This window comes from Pezoporus wallicus, unplaced genomic scaffold (genome assembly GCF_028554395.1).
Source record: "Pezoporus wallicus isolate ANWC-B61680 ecotype Strahan unplaced genomic scaffold, APGP_CSIRO_Pwel_v1 contig_1851, whole genome shotgun sequence".
Taxonomy (NCBI): Eukaryota; Metazoa; Chordata; class Aves; order Psittaciformes; family Psittacidae; genus Pezoporus; species Pezoporus wallicus.
In genome coordinates this window covers 413,623-436,891 of record NW_026635653.1, presented here as the reverse complement: position 1 = coordinate 436,891, position 23,269 = coordinate 413,623, and the positions used below count along the sequence as shown (strand labels likewise).

The window sequence follows — 23,269 nt, the reverse complement described above, 5'->3', positions numbered from 1 at the left end:
TAAGCATAAGAAAGATCGATCAATGCTCTTTAAACTGTTTTACAAGGACTTTCTCCACTGCCCAGGCCATTTTACATGTTTATTTACTACAGAGTAAATCATACTTCATAGAGCTGAGATGACAAATGAAGCCTGCCACAATTCTGCATTAAATGTAACATGTTTTCTTAAGGCAAGACAGGAGCTGACAGAGCGTCAAATGATCATGTTCCATCTATAGCTTTCACTCTGTCAAGTCTTCTGTCCTCTGCATGCCAATTATAATAAATATAGTTGACTGCATATAGCCAGAGGAAAATAAAGGCAGCTCTCTAACGTATGTAAAACTAAAAGATTCAGGCATTTGTACATCTTTTGATTGTTTACAGAAAAGTAATGCTCTGTCTTACTTGAAGATAGTGAGAAGCTGGAAAGGAATATATCTTTAAAATCAACACTGAAATATAAGTAGGAATATTCAGCTCAGAGTAACATCCTCTTCAGTGGGAGCTGAAGACAGAAGGTGGTGTCAGGAAGCCTGGCTGGGTGAAATACCTTTTACCATAGGAAACTTTTCTGGGTTCATGAGAAGTCATACTGATTTATCCTCCCACAGGTATTAACACCTCAAGCAACACAACAAGCATGCTGTTTGCTAGAGAGAAATAACCAAAACCACACACACCCTCTCCTAGCATCTTTTTGAAGGACTTTCTTCTGACACTCTGAAGGACGAGAATGGTTTAAAAAATTATACTTTCAGGAAATTCTATTATCATAGAAGCATTCTATGATTCTAAATAATTTTTGAGGTTGTTCTGAATGTTAGTACATCTTTCACAAAGAACATGTGGTGCTTCTTGCTCAGCTGTTAGTGCTACAAGTTTGCATATTATTTTATTTATAATTATTCTGTACAGACCTCCCCCAATATTACAAACACAATTAATACCAAGATCTTACTAAATAAACTATACTGTAATTAATGGATGGGTGGAATGAATTCCTTCTCTCTAGTTTTACCTCAGCCGGAAAACAGAGAGGCTGAATGTTTCCATGTGGCCACTGGAGAGCTCTTTTCCTAATAATAACTAATTATATTCCAGACCATCATTGGTCTTGGCATTGAGCCTGATGTATGCATATAGGGATCCACACTAGTCTCATTCTCTAATTCAGAACGTGAGGTTTGTAAGAAAGACTATTTCTGTATGAAGAGGTAGAAACGTGCTGCCATGAACAGCAAAGAGGAATCTCTGTGGCAGCCTCAGGCAGAAGGCTGCTGGACTCCTTCTGAAGGTGGAAGTGCAGTCATGGCCAGTCCCTGATATCAGGGCAAGGGACAGAAATCCAGGCAGGTACCAAGACACCTGTGATTTCAAATTGCCAGTGGCCTTTCTTTGTGACAGTTGTAAGAAGATAGATTAGATATTAGGAATAAATTCTTCCCTGTGAAGGTGGTGAGACACTGGAGCAGGTTGTCCAGAGAAGCTGTGGCTGCCCCATCCCATTCAACCTGGCCTACTGGAAGGTCTCCCTGTCAGTGGTAATTGGAGCTAGATGGTCTTTAAGTCCCTTCCAACCCAAACCATTCAATGGTTTTATGATTCTATGATTTTCTATTTGCTGGGTTTAAGTGGGCTTTCTGGGACCCACGTGCCTGCCCCTGTTTTACTTCTTGATGTTCTGCCTTGTGTAGTTATTGCAGATTACCCAGGATTTGTAAAATATGAGAAAAGTAGGAAAGGAATTCTGAGGAAGTCATTCAGCTTTATGATTTTAGACATATAAAGGTATGGCTTTAATACAACCACTTTTCTGAGAGCCTAATCGGGGGATATTGTTCTCAGAAGTACCATTTCGCAGAAAGAAGTGTTTCCTCAAGGAAGTTACCACTATGGAAAGGATAAAAGATATAACTATAAACTGAATATACATCTATCAGAAAAGATACACACAGGCTAAGAGATCATTTGTGTCAAAATATATATTGAATTATTCCATCATATTCTATTTTTATTTTGTTTATGTATAGGGGTTTTGGAGGTTGTGGTTTTCTTTTTCTTTTTGAGCTGAAAACTGCTCCATTCCTATTTCAGAAGGAACATGTCAGAAAAGAGACAGAGACTTGGGAAAACAGAGAACTCTCAGGCTGCTTGACATTTTAGTGGATTAGGAACAAGGTATTTGTTAGTGTAGTTGTTAGTTCCAACTTTACCATAAAGAGAGCAAGGGCACCACCTCCTGGTTTAGAAATGCATTTATTTGGGTCATGAAAGTTATTCTTCAAGTACTGCAATCAAAAACAGTCAGGCCTACCAAACAAGATGTACTTCTTTAGGAAAGCTTTCTCCTGAAATCTGATCTTATGCAAGGCAATTTTAACAAATGATGTGATTGCTGTTGCCTGTTCACACAATGAATGGTATGTAGCCACAATGCTGGCCATAAATAATGGAATATGGGGTAGTTACAGATTTGTGAAAGCAAGAAAAGTGTTTCACACTTCTTTTCCACATTAGTACATGGGCTCTTCCTCACCCAGGGCACCAGACTCCAGCGTTCACAATATTTTTAAGAGATCTGATCGATAACCACTGAAACGTTTACTCACTGACTTAAGTAGAAATAGCATCTTTAGCATGACAATGGTTTAGGTGTTTTTATGAGCTGGAGGTCATGGAATAAATAATTATTACTATAGAAGTAAGACATCAAACTATAGTTCAAACAGGTTTTGAACATTTTCAAATTACCTGGTTTCCAAAAGGCTTCTAGTTGAGAAAACACAGATTAATACATGATCAGCTGCAGGGAGCAGTCCCTTCACTAGCAAAATGAATTGTATTCTTATGCACAGGTTTCATTTAGACATACATGAAGGACTTTATAAATTCAACTGTCTTGCAGTTCTGAAACAATTCAAATTAAGAAAATTAAATCCCTAGCTGACCAGGAGACAAGCTGTAGAGTGCAATTAAAAAGCCTGAGCAGCAGCCTGGATCCTCTGAGTTAGAGCAGGCTGAATGCTTAATTCTTCCTAGAGTCCACAATGAATTGCCCTTAGCACAGTGTTCTCCTCTTCTTCTGAATAACAAGTGGCACTTTGGAAAACCCTGCTTCAGGCTGATTAGACACAACCAGACTCTGGTACTTTGTACTATGGTAAGGGACTTTTGTGAGGACTGGTCATTTATAAATAAAATGATCATCTGTCAAAGCTTCCATGAGAGTTAAGAATCAGTGCCAAAGGAGGTGGCCAATTTCTATACGGAGGCCTTCCTCAGCCATTTGGCCAGACAATCCTCAAGGATTTTAAGTGCAAGTGAGCTCAGAACAGCAGCAGCAGCCTCTTCACAATTTTTGGAAAACAACATGAAACATTAACAATTTCTGTGCTTTTGCCAAGGAAAAACATACCACGGACCATTTCCTCTCCAACCAACCAGAGCCAAGATTCACCTTGCCCACTTAACAAGCAGAACTATATGAGATACTTCAACTTTTCTCCTGTATAATTCAATTCTGCTTTGTACATGAAAATTCCAGGAAAGAGTGAAAAATGCATGTAACTTGATTGCTTCCCATGAGCTAGGATGAGGTTAGCAGATTTCTGTAACATGTTCACATCAAGCACATTTCAGTAACAGACACATAACCCCTGTTTTGTCTATTAGTACCAGTTCTCAGAGACAGCAATAGAGGTGTTGATACAGTGTCCTGTTTTCCCCTTTGGAAGATGCTTTGTACATCTGAGAGATGTGCAAAACAAAAATAATCTAGGATTGCATCAAGCTTGTGCATTTATTGGTGGCTTATTAAAAATTAATTCATTGCTGTAAATGAATGCTAATAACAAATTAGTAAAAACTTTTTCTTTTCCTCTGCTTTTTTTTTTTTTACAGAAATAGTTTTATTACAAACTTGAATTCTTAAGAAATACACATATAAGAATTTACACAAAGGCCTTGGCATTTGTAAAGAATCCTTTGGTATTTGCATGGTAATAGGCTATAAAACACTTTTGGACACAGATGTGCTCAAGCAATGATATAATTGCATAGAAATTCTTTAGAAATATTTCTGAGGCCACTTTGAAGATTTTTTTTTTGGCACAATATTAACAAAATTAAGGCCTTATGCTTTTCAAAATCAAGTCATTCAGTGTGTGAGTAGTGTTTAAAACCCTGAAAAATATTAAATACAGAATAAAGACTATAAGCTTAAAGCAGGATTTACTAGAATAAACAAAAATAGCTGTTAACCTGGGTTCAGCCTCTGCAACTTCAGCATTGAAATGGCCTATTGTAAAATGAACACTTCACATCATATTTTGGCATTAAACACCTAATTTATGACACTGAAAAGAAGAAATCTTTGGCAAGCTTCTTTTTGAAATGATAAACTCAGAGCTTGATTTACCTAATGGTCAATATCTATATAAATTACTAAAATTTTTTTTTTTTTTTTGACCGTTGCTGGATCATTCTTTATTCCACAGGAAAGTTTGTTCTACTGCATGAAGAAGCTGCATAGTACCAACATGGCAGAAACACTTACTTGCCTATTTGGGAAACCAATTGGCAATCTCTTCCAGCTGTAGTCCCGTTAAAACCAACAGCACTAAAGACTACAAACAGAAGCAAAGGTTTGCAGGATGGCACTCTATGTTGTGAAAAGATGGTTACATGTTGCTTAACCACAGCCTGTAATCCCAAAACTCTTTTTTACATTAGTATTGCTTTGTACAGGAACAATAAGTACATACCCAAGAGTCTGGGATTTTGAGACACTTAGATAATGGTAACAACAAACTTATCTGGGGAAGAAAAATGAATCTAAATATATAATACAAAAATGAGAAAGGGGGGTCAAACAGTATAAGGCAGAACTGCATACCTCCTAGCACCTTTGCATTTTTTCTGGATAAATGCTGACTTTTTATTCTATCAGTGCATTGCATTTATATAAAAAATACATATATTTTGATCAAAAGTGCCATTTGGCATGTCAACGTTTGAAGCTTATCTTTGTTGTCTCTTTTCTTCTTCAGCAAGGACAGGGCCAGTAAAGCAGTGTGTGTTAGTTATGCAAGTTCCTAAAAAGGCACTTTACTGTTTTCATATTGGACAACAATGAGGTACATATGATATATGTCTAGGCTTCATTGCTGTTAAACGAATAGCACCATATTGTGTGAAATTAGTTGAAATTCAAAAGTCATTATGTTTTTCTCATACAGACTTGACAACGGCTAACATTTGAGCGCAGATCCCCTGCTTTCAAAGTTGAGGGAGTTGGTTTCCTATTAAAAAAAAAGAAATGAGAAGACCCATTAGCAATTGCTGGTATCAACAGTCAGTCTTCAAGTTTAGAACTGACAACACAGACTTTGCATGGAGCCAAATGCCTCTTTAAGGTGTGCTGAATAAAGATGTCCCTAAGTTCTCCAATGTATATTCACTTTTGGTCACAAACTGTCACAAGATTAGTTCCAAACATTGTCCACTTCCAGTTTAGAATTCAATTCTGTAACAAGGCTGAACATTTGCCTAACCAAAAGACGCTACCTGTTTAATCAGCAATTTAAGAACATGCTGGAATTTAGGTAGCAGAAAAGAAATAGGCAAAGAAACTGAAGACATTTGACTCTTCATGAGTTTCTGCTAAGTCTTGTGACTACATAAAAGTGAAAAGCCAAAAGACAAATTAAGTGATATACTACAGAAAAGACAAATCAAAATATTTTACTTTCTAACCTATCATAAAGAGGTACTCCTAGCAACTGGAAATTAAGCATTTTCAGGCACGAGTGTGCTTACATTTAACACTTTTCTTCAAAAAAGATGATAAGTTTATAGGAAAATGATGAGTATTTGTGAATCATGATGGTATGACAGGCCCCCTGACCTGGAATCATTTTATTAATTTGAAATACAGTTTGTCTCCAGAAAAGGGTATGAAGTTGACAGGTCTCTGGGTAGGACTCAATGAATACAGCGCTGACTCCTCTGAATTTTTCTCTGACCAGCTTTCTTCTTTTCTAGGGAGCCAGTGCTTACCCCAGTGTAAGCAAATGGGCAAATGGGCTCTTTCAGTAGCTTTTCTGGTTGATGAGGTTATCACAGCCCCAGTGATAATCACTCCCAGTGCTCAATTTTTCTACTCACTTAGTTGACACCTATCTCATAGACACATAGTCAAAACTGGCTAAGCAACCTGATTCATTTTGAATGAGACAGGCTGAGAGGCATTCACAGATCTAGGAGACATGAAGAGATGAAGGATACCAGATGAAGGGTACCAGGAGCAACAGCCTGGACTGCTGCAGAAGAGGGTGCTTGCCAGCATTCCAGAGGAATGTCTGCCCATCTGGTAAGCTGTGCAGACCTGGGAACTGGTCTATATGCTAATATAATAGTAAAACTCATATGGTACAAATTAGACTGTGTTGAAAAATACTTATGCGTGGGAGACCAGAACAAAGCCTACTACCACTTAATTCCTGAAATCAGAACCTCAGCAGGACCGAAGAAATACCTAAGGCCTCTGCCTTCAGCTGCATTTTACTCAGACATACTTCCTCCAATATTAGGGAAAAGTAAATAATTGTGCAGCTCACTTAGTTCAACACTTGTGCAAATTTCAAGTGGTTTTATTACGTGTTAACATTCATCAGGCGGTATTCTAACTTAATTTCGACCAGTATGTCAGCCTATCTCAGTTACAGCTCCGTGAATACAATCCAACATAGTGGAAATGCAAACACTGTTAGATTATTCTGAAAAGCAAAATGCCAGATACAAATGACACTAAAGGAAGATACATTCATTAATTTTCTCAAAAGCTATTACAATCTCTTTTTGTTACGAAAATCATTAACTGCATATATTAACGAGGTTGGGGCGCAACCCATACTTGAACCATGTATATCATTCAAACGATACTTCTCTTATTCACGGACATGGCTTGACTGAATCTCAAATACTGATAAATAAATCATGAACTTACTTGAACATCTCATTCCTTTCTATAGTGGCAAGCCAGAAGCTGTAAGCATTTGCATAATAATTGCAGGTGCCCCGGCCATGGCATTCAATGAAGGGAGCGCTGCGAAACTCCTCTAGGCAGGAACCAGGAGACGCCAGGGCCTGGCCAGAACCCTCTGCACCAGCACTGGTGTGCTAGAAAAATGCAAAAGCATCAGTCAGAGAACTACTAGCTTAAGGAGGAGCAAGAAGGTAGAGCTGAAGGAACCAGAGGCAGCACTAGGTTCTTTCACTTAATGACAGTACAACACACCAGCAAAATCAACTTCAGGGCACCTGTAGGCACAGAAATCCTACAAGACTGTCAGTAGGACCCAAGCTACCTCTGCTAGCAACAGGCCAAGGACAGCTTTCTGCCCAAAATGCATACAGACTGGTACTGTTTATATTTGAATAGCTTAACCCAGTTCCTGTCCCACATCACAGTGGCCTCTCTCCTACTGCCAACTGCTAAGAGCTCTGAATCCATGCTATTTCTCAGACCATGGCCAGACTTTGCCTGGGAGAGTGCCTGTTGATACAGGTGTGAGCATGACATTGTTGTCATGCATGCTAACAAACCACTGTGGAGGACTAACAGAGCAGCTCTTCCAGGCCACTCTTTATCCCTATTTATTTTAGTAGTATAGATAAAGGTAAAGAAACTGGATAAAAGGTCAAAAATGCCATTTGAAAACTGAAGGCTTATTCATCAAAAAAATGGGAAGAGGACAAGCAGTGACATGCTACCACTCTAGGAAGCTAGTGCAACATAGATGTAAAAAGACAATGGAAAATTGTTCTTATCTCTTCATTTATTCAGCACTTGGATTCTGTCCTGGAGCTGCAAACAAGCCAGCAAGCTGTGTGCATCTCCCCAGAAGTGAACAACTAATTGCCACTGTATCATTCTCATTTAGTAATTAGCCAGAATCTTTTTAATGACACCAGAAAGGATAGAGGTCTAATGCCCTCCTAAAGCACAGTCAGACACTAACTTTCTCAGAGCAGGAGTGTAGATAAAATGCTGAAACAAATGCTTTTCTTCAGCCCAGAGTATGCCCCAGTGCACTCACCATGACAAAAGAGTAACCAATCCAAAGTGAACTCCAGCCTTCAGGACACGGTGGTATTTGAATTGTTTGACTGTGAACGGCTATTACCATAGCAGGAGCTTCACACACAGAACATCTAGAAAGACCAAGACATGAATGAGCTACATGCACTTGAGGATTAGTATTACTTATGCTTTTTAGAATTTACTTTCTTCAAGAAATCTTGAATTAGAAAATCTTGTCACTTTCAGAAAAAAAATAAAACTAAAATGTTTCATTTAGAAAAACAACCGTTTTTTCTATTTGGGGACAGCTTAAGTCTTATTCCTGTTAGCCTTCCTATGAGCAAAGAACAAGAGACCTCTTATCTGAATATTTAAATATATTTGTCTTTTTCCAGTCCCATTTGTACTGCAGTTTCTAAAAGTGCTCAATGTCATGAATATGAGAGGCAATCATTATAACTCAGCAAGTATCAATTAAAAGCTGCCTACTGTGATCAGAGTGAAGTCATAGCAATTCACCATCCTAAAACATAGCTCTGAGTGACTTCCAGAAAGAAAGCAACATCTCTGGTAAATGTCTTACAAGGCTAATCTAATCTAATGCAGACTCTTCCCAATGCATTTTCCTTGAAAGTGGCTTTTATTTACAGTTATGGTATTTATCTCCAGTAAGAGATTTTTAGCAAAGTAACTTGAACAATGAACTTGAAAGCAACTCTCCAGAAAGCTGTGCAGCACCAGTTCTTTCACTTCAGACAAATTCAATGCGTCTCAGAACTGCTATGTTACTGAATAATCCAATGACCAATCATGCCTTCACAGGAGAAGCATAACAAATATGAGCTGAGCTGGAAATTTAATATGGGAGCTGGTAATAAAGAATCTGGTAGATATAATCCATTTTCTTTTTTTACAATGCCTAAACTGGCTACCGCAGTTAGCAATGATGAAAATGATTCAAAACAGAACTAAACAGTCTGATTCCATTTATCAGAGCAGTGGAAAGAATCAAGTGCAAAATGGATTAAGTTGGATACTGGAAAATGCACAGAAGCAAAGGAATTGAGAATTAAAGCCTTCTATTTCTGATTTGTGAAGACTGCTTTCATACCTACTGCCTTCACCTTCAGTGCAGAAGCGAGAGAGTTATTTTAAGAAACACATGGATGAAAGAGTAAGTTAAAAGAAGAATGTAAAGATGCTCCTGTTCCCAGAGCTCTGCTTTGCTTCAAGAGATTTCTGGTATTTCAGTGGAAGGCCTTACATGAAAAGAAGTCCCATGACCCAAGGCTGCAAGTGACACTTCTACACCTTTCCAACTTTTGGACAGGGAAAGCTACTGGTTTAAAAGCCTCAACTAATAAAATAAATGGAAAGAATATCCTTCTCAGATTCCTTGGTGGTTTAAAAAATGTGTATTACAATTATCTCACTCTCTATTATGGCTAAAAGATGAAAACCCCATATACACACACATGCACAGATACACATGCGTGTGTATATATACACACACAAACACACACATATACTTTTTTATGGCGCAAAAGCTACTCTATCTGCATAAGATAAGGCAAAATGTTGGTGGGTACCTCCTTGAGAAAGAGTTTCATAAGTGATTGTTAAAGGCTACTTTGGGTGCTTGATAGGGAATGCATAAAAGCAACATGAATTTCAGAGGTTGTCCATTTGAATTTTGCTGCAAGTCAAGCCCCTTCCTTTCACATCCAATGAACAACCAAAAAAATAAGACCAACAAAAACTACAGCCTGTCTTGAGATCATCTTGCCCTCAATCTGCTCACTCATTTCCAAGGCACACCAATTTCTACAGCACTAAGCCAAAAATAGAGCACAGAGTACAAGACACAAGATGGATTCTATTAAGCAAAATAAATATCAAATGTTTTGCAGTAGAGACAAATATGTTTTTGAACATACCAAGATGTCAAGACTACAACCCACTGATAACTTGAATTGTCTTTTCTCTTGAGTGGTTTATACAGACCCGAGAAAACACTAACAGCAATCTCCACTCCCATTCACTTTACGTGGCAGAAAGAGGGATCAGCAAGAGCTGATACAGATTAGAAGCAATGATAGGAATCAAAGTAATGCCTATATCTAACAATTATCAATTGAGCTATAGATTGGATATTCCTTGTCAGATTCTTATCTAATGACAGTGGTACAGTTTACCACGCTCTTCTCACACCTCTGCCTTCAGCACTGGGAATATTATGCCAGGATATTTTTTGCTAGAGGTCTTGAAATTTAAAACGGACCAAAAGTTTGACATGCTGGATTGATGCAGAACAGTTACGTACCACACTTTATGCTAGCTATGAATCTGAATTATTAAAAAAAATAGATGATTGATTTTGCAACTGTTTCCTTTAATTCACATAACAATCGTTGTATTCAAGCAGTGTTGCCAAAACAATGGAAGAAGTCTGGCAGCCTAATGAATGATAAAAACGCTACCATCTTCAAACAAAAGAAAACTGAGCCCTGAAAAGCTTCTAGCTATGGCTAATCAAAAAACAAGTGTTTTGGACAAGAATTGTGAATAAATTCAAAACTTTTTCTCATTCAAAGTACATCATAACTTTTACAAACAACATTTCAAAGTAAATCTTTTCATTTGCATTAGACTCAAAATAAACTACTTTATTTGTTTGGGTTTCCCTCCAAATGGATTTATTTTTGATCAAAGTCTAAACTGAAAAAAATGCAGAGTTTGAAACACTTCATCAAAGCAACTCTAAATTTAAAGGCAGGAAATAAAAATGTACAGATTAAAAGCCTTTCCCAGAAAAATAATGTACCATATGCACTTTTCACAGGCTTCTTCATTTTACAACCACAGCAGAACTGAAACTGTACCTGCTGATGAATGGTCTGATACTATCACCAGTGATAGGAGCCATACTCATTGGCATGGGTTCAGGAGTGGACAGCCAGTAGGAATAGTCATTCCTTGATGCAAAGTTACATACGTTGTTGATATTGCAGAATAAGAAAGGCATGGTACTAAATTTACGAAGACAGCTTCCCGCCGTGCCTGAAAAGTCAAGTGAAAGGTTCCTTGTTAACCCATTTTTGCTGAACCATTGCCAACTGCCAAGCAAAGATTTCCAGGAGCAGGTAAAAAGCAGATTTCACTTGTTCTGAAGGGCCCAGTTCTCTTGGAGGAAGTGACTTCTCTTACTCCCTAAGGAAGGAACAGGGCAAGGCAAGGAGTAGCCCAGTCTTGCCTGTAGAATTATGGAGTAACTTAGGTTGGAACAGACCTCTACAAATCACCTATCCCAAGCCCCTGACAGTTAGAAAAGGTGCTTGGGTCCATAGCCAGTTTGAGTTCTGAGTATCTCCAAATACAGAGGTTCAACAACCTCTCTGGGGTTCCATTCCAGTGTTTGAGCATCAGCAAGGTAAAAAAAGCTTTTTTCGATGTTTCACTGAAATACACCTCATACTTGTGTCCCTTGCTTCTTCTGTTGGTTAGCCGCTTTGAGTTGATTCCATTTCTCTGCCCTCCCTGTAGACAGCTCTAGACAGCAATAACAGCCTCTCCCTACATTTCTGTTAAGGCTGAGCAAACCCTTACAGTCTCATCACACTGCCCAGACCCACTAGCCACCTTAGTAGCTAGCTTTTATATTTACTGTGGTGTGACAATAATATATTTGTTCTGGGAAGCCCAAGTCTGGGCACAGATATATACCAGATGCAGTCTTACAACTGCCAAACAGAGGGGAAAAATCATTTCCCTCCATCTGCTGATTGCACTCTTGCCAATAGAAGCCAGTAAGTTGGGCAAGGGGGAATAGGTAGCTGTTGTTGCAAAGGCACATGGATAACTCACGCTCAGTGCTGGTTACCACGACTCCCAAGTCCTTTTCTGCAAAGCAGCTTTCTAGCAGCAGTCTGTACTGCTGCTACTGGAAGCATAGTCATTCCCCAGCCTATTCTGTTGCACAAGGTTATTTTGTTCTAGGTGTACCCCTTTGCATCTGCCTTTACTGAACTCTGTGAGGTTCTCAGCCCTTTTCTCCAGCTTGGCCAGATCTTCTGAATGGCAGCTGTGTCCACTAGGGAATCAACTGTTCCTCCCAGTCTGGCATTACACATTACAAACTTGCTGAGAGTGCACTCACCCATGTCATTAATAAAATCATTGGGATGTATTTGCCCAATACTAATTCCTGAGAGAAATCACTAATCAACAACCACCGCTCAGGCTTTGTACATCTGATCACATCCCTCTGAACCTGATGGACCCATAAATTTTCCATTGACCTTATCATCTACTTAGCCAGCCCATATCTCTCTAATTTGACTACAAAGATACTATGGATGACCACATCAAAGGCTTTGATAAAGACTTTCTTAGGTAAACTGGCACTGTTTCCACTATATACCAAACCATTATTTGTACCAACCTAGAAGGCATAATAAACTACCAGCTAGCCCAGAGTAATTTTACAGTTTGTTCAATACAGTTCTACAAATGAAAGAAACATTTGGTTTGTAATTAATTCTAATTAAATTCTAATCTGTTTTCTACTTACCCAAATCTTGGCCATGGGCTCTCTCATTGCCTTGTACATAAAGCAAGGAGTAGCCATGGTAAATCAGCCTTGTTCCAAATGGACACGCTGGTTCTTCAGTGGTTTGACTGTGTCTGGTAACAAGGAAGCCGTGAGCAACAGATGGTGCACCTGGTGGGCCCATAGCCCCAGGCAAACCTTCAGGGCCAGGTGGACCAGGGAATCCTCTGGGCCCTACAATACAGAGAGTCTCCTTTTACCTCTCAGACAGCAGTACTCTGCCCATATAACTAAATAAGGTAAATTAGACACATTCACACCTAGTCTCCTATGTTATTTTTATATGAAGGAATCAAGTCTTTGAACTCATGGACTTACCTGGGGGACCATAAGGACCAGCTTCTCCTTTCTGCCCAGGTTTACCATCAAACCCTGGACTACCAGGTGGTCCGGGTACACCTGAAGGTCCTGTCACCCCTGTTGAAAAACGAGGAATAGTTATTACTAGATACTACTTCCTGTTAGTTCTGACATTTTGCCTTTTTGTTCAGTACAGCACAGGCACACCTCAGCATAAACTAAACTCATGCATATTCAGTGCATATATTTCAATACCTAGAGGACATATGTGGGTTACTGCAGGCAAACTGATTATAATAGAGAAGAACAGAGAAGTAAGAAGAGTGTGTACTTCTAAAACAATTAGTATTCTACTGGAATATGAAAAGGAAGGTAGGTCAGCAATCTCTTCCTCCTCTGCTTATCATATGACTCAAACTGAAACAAACCATAAAGAAGCTGGGTCAGGAACAGTGGGAAAATCAGTATTCTCTTAGCTTCTTCCTAAACAGGTTTTCAGACATACATTATGTCATCCCTTTATCAATTTCTAGGGACGCTTTGAGTCCTACATAAACTCAGTAACTCTGACTGGGAAAAAGAAGTTAACACCATCAGCACCATAGCAACATTTCTGTGACACATGACACACTTTAGCTAGGCACAGCTGTCATTTTCCTGATCACTCAAAAAAAGCAATATTGTGTTCACATATTGAAGTGACTACAGGGAATAGTGACACATCCCTTACAAGCAAACCCATGCTGTGTTCAATCACTGAGGTTATTTCTTAGCTATTTCTTAATGGACAGCAGTTACAAAGTTGTAACCACACCTTCAAAAGCAATCTTCCATTATCTATTATATTAAATAGAAACAATATATTCATTATATTCCACTGTAATTCCCTATTATTTTCTCATAAACAATCAAGAACAAAGATTTCCATCAGAATATTACTAGCTTAAGAACACCTCTGAGCACCTACTCACCATGTCCTGTCATTCTGAAAGACATGTGTCCTTGTGCTAGTATTTCGTCTTACCCTTTGTTCCATTCTCTTATTTATTCTCTTAAACTCACTTCTCTAACGCGTCTAATTTTTGCAGTTCACCTTTTCTTTACAAAATTGCAATCTAGGAATATGAAACAAGGTTCCTCAGGAAGAAAGTACTTTTCATTCCAGGATCAAAGTGTTTTTCCTTATGCTTGTCTTCTCCCAGACATGGTAATTAAGTTTGGATTCAACACTGAAGACAGAAGATACCCTAACAAATACATTCTGGAGAAAGGATGAGAAGTGTGTCGCCAGTCATTCTGCTTACTGCTGATCTCAGATACTGATGGGCTGACTGCAGAGTGAGAGCATATATGAAAATCACCAGGAACGCATCTGTTCCTGGGACTCTTTTGTATGAGCTCCAAAATGAAGGACTCTCCTCCTCATTGCTGACACTATTTTAAGTGGCTTATAAAAAGCTACGCAATATTATATCAAAAATCTTCTATTGTCTAGCCTACCACTGGTCTATTTTTACATTACTTAAAATGTGTTTCTACTTCGAGACTCTCACCTTGCTGTCCTTTGGGACCTGGAAGTCCTGGGAATCCTTTGAGACCAACTGGTCCTACAGGGCCAGGTAAGCCAGGATCGCCTTTAACAAGCTGAAACGCACCTGGCGGGCCTGGTGGGCCTTGTAAACCTGCCAAAGTTAACAGAGGAAATCACATATTTAGTATTGTACAATAAAAAAGTGAGAAAACAATGCTACCTTGTAGTGCCATTTAGAGTCAGAAAACAGACAAAGCCTATACATACAAGGTATCAGTGTGTCCAAGACTTCATACGTGCATTGAGTAGGGTCATACCTGTTAAAGAGCCAAACCCAAAAGCGACTGACTACCACGACAGGGTAGAAGACAATGGGGCTCAAGGTGCAATGGGGGAAACAGCCTAGGCGGGGCCTATGCCACTGACAAGCCTCCAGTGACATATCATATAGAAAATCATATTGCTACCTCCTACATTCCCATGTCCAACCAGGAAGGACAGAGCAGGCCCACAGATGTAGCTCTGACAAGAAGCCCTGTGACCAGGGTGTGCAAACAGGGAGTGGCATCTGATGGGAGTGACATTGGCAGGTTGTGCAACAATTTGCTCAGAAGAGCTGCACACTTTGCCAGTTCCTGGGCTGCTGCCTGCTTTGCTCCCCAGTAGCCCCAACAGTCATGCCAACTGATGGCTGTGCAAGCCTACCCAGAAGCTTGAGATCTCCAGTGAATTACAATTAGAAGGATGACATCATTCAAAAGAATTACCATTTTTAAAGTGGACTATTTTTCTAAGAATTGCAAGAAGACTGTGACCTGTGGAATGAAAAAGGCATCTACAACTTCAAGGCTGTAGCTAAAACCCAAACAGAAGCACTACAGCCTATCTATGTTGACAGCTCCATCCAAACAGACCTCCCAAGGACTGAAATAGCTGCCCAGACCTTAGGTTGTTTGCAGTTCCCTCAGCACGTTTGCAGATGGCACCAACCTGAGTGGTGTAGTCAATAAGCTAGAAGGAAGGGATGCCATGGAGCAGAACCTTGACATGCTTCAGAAGTAGGCCAGTGTGAACCTCAAGATGTTCATCAATGACAAGTGCAAGGTCCTGCACCTGGGTAGGGGCAATCCCCAATATCAATACAGACTGGGGGATGAATGGACTGAGAGCAGCCCTGCAGAGAAGAACTTGCAGATAAATGAAAAACTGGCTATGAGCCAGCAATATGTGGTCACAGCACAGAAATTTGATCATATTCTGAGCTACATGAAAAGAAGCATGGCCAGCAGGTGGAGGGAGGTGATTCTTCCCCTCTATTCTGCTGGAATACTACATCCAGCTCTGGGGGCCCCAGTACAAGAAAGACATCGATCTGTTGGAGCAGGTCCAGAGGAGAGCCATGACAATGATTAGAGAGGGCTGGAGCACTTCCCCTTTGAAGAAAGGCTGAGAGACCCGGGGTTATTCAGCCTGGAGAAGAGAAGGCTCCAGGGAGACTTTATCGGAGCATTTCAATATATAAAGGGGGCTTAAAGAAAGATGAAGAGAGATTTTCCACCAGGGTCTATAGTCACAGATCAAAGGGCAATGATTTTAAACAGAAAGAGGGTAGAATTAGGTTGGACTTAAGAATTTTTTTTACAAAGAGTGTGATGTGTCACTGGAACAGGTTGCCCAGAGAAGCTGTGGGCCTTGAATTGTTCAAGGCCAGGTTGGACAGGGTTCTCAGCAACCTGATCTAGTGGAAGGTGTCTCTGCTGATGTCAGGGGGGTTGGACTAGATGACGTTTAAGGTCCCTTCCTACCTAAACTATTTTATGATTCTGTGATTCAGATGTTGATACCATGATATATAGTTTAATATTCTAACTTGTGACACTGAATATAAGGGGGAAGGAGATACCATTATTAGTTACATTTTAACAACATCTGGGATAAAAAAAAGCATTCATATTATACCTTTAGATCCAGGGAGACCTTGATCACCTCGTTCACCCTTAAGGCCTGGGAAGCCAGGAGATCCTTTTGGACCTGAAGTCAAAGGAAATATTTACATGAAAATTCAGTATCTTCTTGATTTGGAAGGATATGTGCAGAATAATCATGTACCACCCCATGACCATGTAAAGGTCACCACCGCACCACTCATGTAAAGGCCATGACTTTATTTACACAAGTAATTTTTGTTTGCAAGAACAAGATACAAACAGCACTAAGTAACCAAATAAATGATGACTGAAACCAAATTTACCTTACTTCAGTTAATAATACCTTTAAATACACTTAAAATTAACAAAGCAAGACAACAGACAAAAGGCAAAAAACCTTGAGAAAAATCTCCATTGTTCTTGTATACTTTCTCATGCAGTTTTCAATGTCCTGTTTCAGTAATTCGTAACAGTCAACGTACTTTGAGCATCTTCTCCGAGAGAGGAAGGATATTGAAAGTGACATCTTGCCATACGTTTTAGGAACATGGTTAATGTTCTTCTCACCTGGTACACCTGGAACTCCTGGAGGTCCCAGATCACCCTTTTGACCAATATCACCTGGTAAACCAGGACTACCCTGTATAAAAGAAAAAGTTAAATATAGTTATCCTACACTATTAAGATATGAATCTCAAATAGCCTGGATATTTTCAGAAACCTATAAAAAGCACGTTTAACATGAGAGAAAAGCCATTAACTATAAGGAATGATTATTCTCTATCATGACTGGATAAGAAGCTTCTCTTCTAGGAAAAAGCATGACACCTTGTTCTTACTAAACTATTTTTTGCCTTACAAAAATACTAGTTCAGAATAAGGTCTCACTAACAGTATAGCTAATAAAAAGGTTCTCAACCATAGACTGTATATATTGTCATGAAAAACATCAGCAAGCACAAAGCTCAGCAAACTCTAATTTCAGTGCAGTCCTACAAGGCAGTGGCTAGTCATATAATTGAATGGGGTCACTCTAGATCATATCAGACTTGACATCTTCTACTTTCACATGCGGGATGAAATTGAATGTGCTCAACAACTTAAAATCCTCTGAAGATTTTTATTTCTCAACAGGGCTAAAATATACAAGGACTTAAACACTTCAAATACAATGTGAACTCTTCCTTCTGCCTTCCCTATTATAAACTGTTCTCCTGAAATTAATGGTAACAAGTTCACTATATAGCCTCAGTTCAAGGAAAACCAAGCCCGTATTTCAAAAGACACTGTAAATAGTAACTTAAATGACTGTCAATTTCCTTTTCTTCTTTGTCTGTTGCAGAGCATCTGCAAAAAGCTTGTAAGTACAGTTTAGAGTTTCTCCCTGGCTGAAGCAATATGGCAGTGACAGTCCCCTATCTAATAAAATGTGAACACAGGTGGAAGAAAGACACAAAATCCCTTTGCTAAGTAACCTACTGATCAGAGGTTGGAGATGTGAATTGAGTACTCAGTGAAAAATAATACTGATGGCAGGAGATTCCCCTCATCATATTTGGAGAGCAAAAGGGTAGACACACAGTGGAGTGATTTTTCATTTGATATATGTTAGATGCTTATACTAAGGTGAGAAGAATGGCTCCCTAAAAACTTCTCTTTCCACTGACTATAAAGGGAGAAGAGATAACTTGCTTAAAAATGGATGTCAGCAATGAGTCTACTGAAGTTAAACAAAAGAAATGCTACCGTTGGAACAGTGAAGAGAGGTATTAATGAAGTAAGGTTCCCTAGTTTCCTTCAGCCACATAGTCGTAGTACACAGGATTGTTTAAAGAAATGGTCCTCTCTTTGTATCATAACATGTGAGCTTCTCTAGCACAAAACAGGAGGCCTAACATTCATTCAGAAGACAGTCATCAGTCAGAGAATCTCACTATAAGAGTTTTTTTAATAACCTCTTTTTTTTTAGGTTATAATTATAAAATGTAATAATTTATAAGAAAAGTTTATTGGAAGCTTTCCACAAAATACATTTTCCACAACAGTATGCAGATTCCTGAACTTTTCCCCCCCCCCACTATATATAGCTTGGCAAACAACATTTTGTTTTGGATCTGTTCCCAACAAAACAAAACTGTTTCAGTTCATGAAAATTATGAAAGTGTTTCTTTTCTCATTTCAACTTTAAAATGCACAGAAAACCCATGGGATTTGTATTTCATGCTCTGATCTCCATGTTCACTTTTTTTTAATTGGATTTTTGGACAGGCTGTGTCACCCATGTTGTAACAAAATCTCCTTTGTGATATAGGTTACCATGTACCTGGAGACCAGTACAAGCAAATGAACTGCAATCAGAGCAGGAGCCTGTCACATTGGGGAGCATGAAGACATTAGAAACCCATCATAGTATATATCACCAGAGGAAGTTTAATATTGAAATAACTCTCACCGGAGCATTTCCCACTGACTTAACAACCCAACACATTGTGGCACAAGGATAGTAAAGCATTTTCTTCTGACTGAAAGCACAGAATCAAAATCCTTTGGCATTCCACATTCTTCAGAAACAAACAGTCTTGGACTAGAATAACGACCCATGAAAACTTTAGAATTTTCTGGCATATAGAAACTCGGCTCTCTGCAGAAGCACTGCAAATTCTTAAAACAGTGGAAATATACTGGAACGTTATTTTGAAATTTACTGCCTTTAAAGCTGGTATGGTATGGTCTCAAAAAGATAAAGCCAAGATCTAGTGTTAGAACACTGAATCAAACCCTTAATGCCTCTGCAAAGTGAATCCTGGATGCAGAAAAGGATGTAGCAGATCTTTGCATTATCAAAAATAATGCTGACATTTTAAGTCCATTATCAGTATTTTGCTTTTCACATCAGGACCTTATTCCTGAGTCTTCCTTCTCCTTGTACGCCAGGAATTGATGAGTCATATCTGCCTACTTTCTTATTCCTTCTTCTATAAATTTTATTATTTTCTTAGTAGGAAAGAGGAAATTAAAAGTTAAAACATAGACCATATTTTTCAGTGTGGAAAAAGGTAGCAGACAGTCTAAGTGAAAGAGTATAGAAGACCAGCTATTCTAGGTAACTGTCCTATTCTACTTTATTTTCCCTAATATACACCAAAGGGACTGGTTTACACTAGGGAAAATGAATAATATATACCAACAATGTATTAATAGCATTGCCTGTTTGTATTTCTAAATCAGCAGCTATATTTCATCACTGACAGTACTGAAAGTGCACTTTATTTGAAAGGTTTCATAACAAAACCAAACAATTCAGGTATTTTCAGAAGGCAATTTATCGTGAAATATGCAACCTTTAAAATTAACTACTAATGCATTTTCAGGATTTATGGATGTGCTGCAGCCATTCTGTACTGTTAATACACTGTAAATTATATTCTGGGTGTTGTATGTTCCCATTCACTATCTATAAATTTCTATTAAGTTCATTAGCTCACTGGGGCTTATTGGTAAGCAGCCTTTAAAAGGAGAGAATTGAACTGTTTTCAAACTGACTTCACATCCTCAGCAGAGAGTCCCAAAGGCACTTTAAGCATAAAGCATCATTATTTTGAACATGAAACATCTATGATTAATATATCCATTAATTACAAGAACCAGCTTTCAGAAAATCTGGAGTGTACTGAAAGTAACTTACTGGCAGTCCCTGGAAACCTGGATCACCTTTGACTCCTGGACTCCCAGGAGTCCCAGGCCAGCCATTGCTCCCCTGCTCTCCTTTGGCCCCTTTCAGACCTGGGGGTCCTGGTGGCCCTGTTGGACCTGGTAAACCTACAAACCAGAACAAGTGACTATTTAGCGGCAAAATTCATTCAGAGAAGTACCTGATGAAGGACAAGCTGTCTCAATCTACAAATGGGCAGTATCAAAGTAATTATCGTGACAACATTTCAGGAAAATAAGAAGGAGAATCTGTTGCAGTGATGTCCACATGACTCCCCATCCCATCATTTATCAGCCTGTGGCTGACAGAAAATACTTGAGAGTTTTCTGTATGTGCAAAACAGATGGTATGTTTTCAGGTATGAATGTGGTAGAGACATACTGCAGCTCTTCTCTACTCTCCTCCTTATCCTCTAGCACAGAGTCATTCACTGTCAAGATAAGGTCACACTGGGCTGTTTTTAAGCACATTAACACTACAGGATATAGGAGCATATAGCTATGGAAGCCTTAAAACAGTAAATAAAGCCCAGAAGGAAACATGGAAATGGGAGGCACTCTTCTCAGCATTAGAAGAAAGACTTCTGGACAAAACCAACTGCCTAAGGGCATGAAATCAGCCTGCTCTAGGACATAATGCCAATATCAAGGGGAGCTTTTCTCTGACCTGTGAGAAGAGGATATAACAAGTATATGCACTATTTATTATGCTATTAATTAATTAGTTGAGCTTTGATTAACAGCAGTGCCTCAAGGGTCAGTACTGCGACCAGTATTATTTAATATATTCATCAATGATTTAGATGAGGGAACTGAGTGTACTATCAGCAAGTTTGCTGATGACACTAAGCTGGGAGGAGTGGCTGACACGCCAGAAGGCTGTGCTGCCATCCAGCGAGACCTGGACAGGCTGGAGAGTTGGGCAGGGAATAACTTGATGAAATATAACAAGGTGAAGTGTAGAGTCCTGCATCTGGGCAGGAACAACCCCAGGTTCCAGTATAGGTTGGGAAACGACCTGTTAGAGAGCAGTGTAGGGGAGAGGGACCTGGGGGTCCTAGTGGACGACAGGATGACCACGAGCCAACACTGTGCCCTTGTGGCCAAGAAGGCCAATGGCATCCTGAGGGGGGGGTGGTTAGTAGGTCGAGAGAGGTCCTCCTTCCCCTCTACTCTGCCCTGGTGAGACCGCATCTGGAATATTGTGTCCAGTTCTGGGCCCCTCAGTTCAAGAAGGACAGGGAGCTGCTGGAGAGAGTCCAGCGCAGGGCAACGAAGATGATTAGGGGAGTGGAGCATCTCCCTTATGAGGAAAGACTGAGGGAGCTGGGTCTCTATAGTTTGGAGAAGAGGAGACTGAGGGGTGACCTTATTAGTGTCTATAAATATATAAAGGGGGAGTGTCACGAGGAAGGAGCCAGGCTCTACTCAGTGGCAAACAATGATAGGACAAGGGGTAATGGGTACAAACTGGAACACAAGAGGTTCCACTTAAACTTGAGAAGAAACTTCTTCTCAGTGAGGGTGACGGAACACTGGAACAGGCTGCCCAGGGAGGTTGTGGAGTCTCCTTCCCTGGAGACATTCAAAACCCGCCTGGACACATTCTTGTGTAACCTTATCTAGGGGCTCCTGCTCTGGCAGGGGGATCGGACTAGATGATCTTTTGAGGTCCCTTCCAATCTCTAGCATACTGTGATACTGTGATACTGTAACACCAAAGATAAAAGAATTACCTGGAAGGCCAGGCTGGCCTTGGGGTCCTCTGTCTCCTTTAGGGCCCTCAATTGCACTTCCTGGTAGTCCAGGAAAACCTTGGTTGCCCTTAGGGCCTGGTGGACCAGCATATCCTGGTTCTCCTTTCAGGCCTGGGATCCCCGGACTTCCTGGGGATCCTGGAAAGCCCACATCACCTTTTGCACCTAAGATTTGAAAAAAAAAACAAACAACCCACAAATAAAACATGATTAGAGAAAGGTTCACAATTACTGAATTCTTCTGCCTTATTAGCCACTCACAGTAAGCTTTATTCCTTAAGAAAATATTGAACCTTGCCTTTATACATTTGTATAAAAATGCAAAATTTTGGAAAATTATTTTCCACATTATGACATAAAGTATAAGGAAAAGACTAGTCTGACTGACACCTTTTCTTAGCTTACTGATCACTGGCTATTTTAAACCACTCTAAAAGTAGATAAACATTCAGAATCTCTCTATCAGTCTTTCCAATAGGAATGTAAAGCCCTCAAACCCTTACTCCGTTACAATTATTATTGTCATAGCTGAGTAATGGATGTTTTCCTTGACTAAGCACAAAAGGACTTGCTCCTGGAGGAAAATGGAATGTTCTTTTTACTAACAACATCTAGATTTAGACACATAGTACTTACTTTAAGGCTTGTACAAATGGTTAAAATTTGCAATCCAGTCCATGATTAAGAAGAACATAGATTAGCTGGCATAAGTACAATAATAAGACAAATTAAATTTATAGAGAACAATATCCCTGTCTTTTTGCCTAAACAGAACAGGGACTTTAAATCCTGGACTTATATCTCTTCAAGTACAATACATTTGGAGCACAAATGATGGCAGCTGGCTATCTATTTACTCTGAACCCAGGTATTTTTAAATGAGCTGTGCTGACAAAATGAGATGGATAAGGTGAGAAAAGTGCTCTTATAATCTAGCATTCCTCATGCCTTACTGAGCCATGATTAGAAAATCTACTTATTAAGTAAGTTCTCTAATATCAGGCTTTCTCAGTAGTTAATGGCTGTTAATTGCTCCAAGATGGTAATTTAATTAAAATTCTGGTTTACCACTTCTGATTGTCCACACAAGTTTCTTGTATTTATAGGAAGAATGAGTGAGGTAGGGCATTGGAATTTCAAGCTATGTAAGTTATTAAAAATCTGCCATGTCGCATTTATTTCATAGATGGGCCAGTTCAATCTTTTTGTTTTCTGGATTTTAAAAATTGAAAACTCTTTAATCATACACAATTTCCTTTATCAGTAGCAGTTTGATATTTCTTCAAACAGTTTCTTCTGATATTGCAGCCCAGTGTCTATGACATACTTACTTCATCAAATGGAGCATGGTGCATTACAGACACCT

At 39.3% G+C, this 23,269-nt stretch overlaps 1 protein-coding gene across 2 annotated transcripts in view; it reads right to left on the bottom strand.

Annotated features, from left to right (window-relative positions):
- Positions 1 to 2,224: 2,224 nt before the first annotated feature.
- COL4A1 (collagen type IV alpha 1 chain) overlaps positions 2,225 to 23,269 on the bottom strand; it is a 123,422-nt gene continuing 102,377 nt past the window's right edge. Inside the window, exons 42-52 of one of the 2 annotated variants that reach the window (XM_057397221.1) lie at positions 21,883 to 22,068; positions 20,121 to 20,254; positions 17,003 to 17,075; positions 16,467 to 16,538; positions 14,530 to 14,658; positions 12,995 to 13,093; positions 12,638 to 12,850; positions 10,950 to 11,127; positions 8,084 to 8,198; positions 6,991 to 7,163; positions 2,225 to 5,284 (exon numbers count right to left, since the gene is read on the bottom strand). In XM_057397221.1, coding sequence (XP_057253204.1) covers positions 5,203 to 5,284; positions 6,991 to 7,163; positions 8,084 to 8,198; positions 10,950 to 11,127; positions 12,638 to 12,850; positions 12,995 to 13,093; positions 14,530 to 14,658; positions 16,467 to 16,538; positions 17,003 to 17,075; positions 20,121 to 20,254; positions 21,883 to 22,068 — 1,454 coding nt within the window. In that variant the 3' untranslated portion in view covers positions 2,225 to 5,202. The remainder of the gene's footprint in view (positions 5,285 to 6,990; positions 7,164 to 8,083; positions 8,199 to 10,949; positions 11,128 to 12,637; positions 12,851 to 12,994; positions 13,094 to 14,529; positions 14,659 to 16,466; positions 16,539 to 17,002; positions 17,076 to 20,120; positions 20,255 to 21,882; positions 22,069 to 23,269) is intronic. The other variant, XM_057397222.1, reaches the window with a different exon arrangement.